The sequence below is a fragment of the Poecilia formosa genome, unplaced genomic scaffold, assembly GCF_000485575.1.
Source record: "Poecilia formosa unplaced genomic scaffold, Poecilia_formosa-5.1.2 Scaffold422, whole genome shotgun sequence".
Lineage (NCBI taxonomy): Eukaryota > Metazoa > Chordata > Actinopteri > Cyprinodontiformes > Poeciliidae > Poecilia > Poecilia formosa.
Window position 1 is genome coordinate 458,791 of NW_006800361.1, and position 2,066 is coordinate 460,856.

Below are 2,066 nucleotides of genomic sequence, written 5' to 3' on the forward strand. Positions count from 1 at the left end.
GACACACACTGACACACACACACAGACACACACTGACACACACACACAGACACACACAGACACACACCTACACACACACACACACACACAGACACAGTTGTGTAACATTAAAGACAGGAGAATCAACCAGATGCAGAATAAAACTGTTAATAACTTATGAAAAGGATAAAATAACCTTTGACCTTTATGGAGCTGAAAATGATTTCAGGTGTGATTTAAAGAAACAAACTGATATTTTTATTGATTAGTTATTGATTAACCATCAGAGGTTTTTCTTCCTCTGCATCGTTTTTATTCTTTAGCTGAAGGTCAAAGGTCAGGTTAGGACACCAAGCTGGGGGTCAGATTCATCTTCTGTTGGTCCAGTTGGTGGTTCTGGTCCCAAACCAGTATGAGGGAACTGGATTTATGACCTGAACAGAACCAGAACCAGTACCGGTTCTGCCTGCTGCTCCATTTCTCTGGTGTCTCAAGTTTTCAACTGAAAACAGTTTTTCTTCCCTCAGTCGTTTCATCCGGCGAAGCAAAGAAGAGCAAACCCAGAAAGTTTCCTGGACCCGGTTCTGGTCCAGCAGCTTCCTGTCTGCTGGACCAAAACCAGAACTCTGTCAGGATGATGAAGAACATTCATCTCCAGATAAAAACCTTTTATGGATCAGAACCATTTCCTGCTGCTTCATCTGTTTCCCTCTGGCGCTGACACAAACAGCCGGAACCGAACCAGAACAATAAAATAATCATAAATCCAGTTAGTAATCAATCAGAGTTCAGGTTTATTATCAAGTCTGACGGCTGTGTGTGTGTGTGTGTGTGTGTGTGTGTGTGTGTGTGTGTGTGTCTGTGTGTCTGTGTGTGAGGAAGCAGTTCAGGTTCTGACCCAGCAGAACCTGAACTGATCTCTGTTTCTCTGCAGCGGTTGGTGTCGGTCGGGTTGGACGCCAAGAACACGGTTTGTATCTGGGAGTGGAGGAAGGGGAAGATCCTGGCCTCAGCCAGCGGACACTCGGACCGGGTAGGAGCCGGTCCTGAAGGGTTCTGAAGGGTTCTGAAGGGTTCTAACAGCTTCTCTGTCTCTGCAGATCTTTGATGTTTGCTGGGATCCGTTTCAGCAGAACCGCCTGGTGAGCTGTGGCGTCAAACACATCAAGGTGAGACGTGGATGGGTTCTGATCTCAGAGTCAAACTGGGACCGGTTTAGCCCCGCCCCCAAAAACATTTTAAAGATAAATCACCAAAAATGGGCGGAGCCAAGAGACGGTTGGGGCGTGGCCTAGAGAGGGGTTAGGGTGTACAGAACATGGATGGATTCCATATAATAAGTATCAGTTTTTAGTATCAGCCCAGTTTTATCGGCCGATAGCGACGTTACTGTGTGTCTGTAGTTTAAAATGATTTTAAAATAAAACCTTAAAGATCCTGTGAAGCTTCCTGGGCGGTCCGGCTGTCAGAACCAGCGGTTCTGTTTGTCCCGGTAGTTCTGGTCGCTCTGTGGGAACGCGCTGACGCCGAAGCGAGGGATCTTCGGGAAGACGGGCGACCTGCAGACCATCCTGTGTGTGGCGTCGGCTAAAGATGACGTCACGTACTCCGGCGCGCTCAACGGAGACGTGTACGTGTGGAGAGGCCTGACGCTGCTGAGGACGGTCCAGTCGGCCCACGGGGTGAGCTGCCCGTCGCCATGGAGACGCAGCTTTAACCTTCAGAGACAAACGAACTCCAGGCAATTTATGTGTCTGAAACATTATAAGGGTTTATTTTTAAAGTCGCAGTTTTCCTTCAGATTGTGTAGTTTCCTTGAATGTTTCCTCCAGGCCGGGATCTTCAGCTTGTTTTCCTGTGAGGAAGGATTCGCCACCGGAGGCAGAGACGGCTGCATCCGGCTCTGGGACGTCGACTTCAAACCCGTCACCAAGATCGACCTGAGGGAGGCCGAGCAGGGATACAAGGGTAACTACAGAGAACAAACTACACAGGAGCAAACTACAGAGAACGAACTACAGTTACATGTTAGTTTTTCCTGGATTAAATGAGTTCCCACATCATAATGCTGCCTCTACCATTCTGCA

The 2,066-nt window shown here is 48.1% G+C and overlaps 1 protein-coding gene across 1 annotated transcript in view; it reads left to right on the forward strand.

Moving 5' to 3' along the window:
• Positions 1-2,066, forward strand: part of LOC103155362 (echinoderm microtubule-associated protein-like 6) — a 51,265-nt gene that overhangs the window by 7,064 nt on the left and 42,135 nt on the right. Inside the window, exons 3-6 of the mRNA XM_016663461.1 lie at positions 914-1,012; positions 1,080-1,148; positions 1,476-1,661; positions 1,812-1,947. Coding sequence (XP_016518947.1) covers positions 914-1,012; positions 1,080-1,148; positions 1,476-1,661; positions 1,812-1,947 — 490 coding nt within the window. The remainder of the gene's footprint in view (positions 1-913; positions 1,013-1,079; positions 1,149-1,475; positions 1,662-1,811; positions 1,948-2,066) is intronic.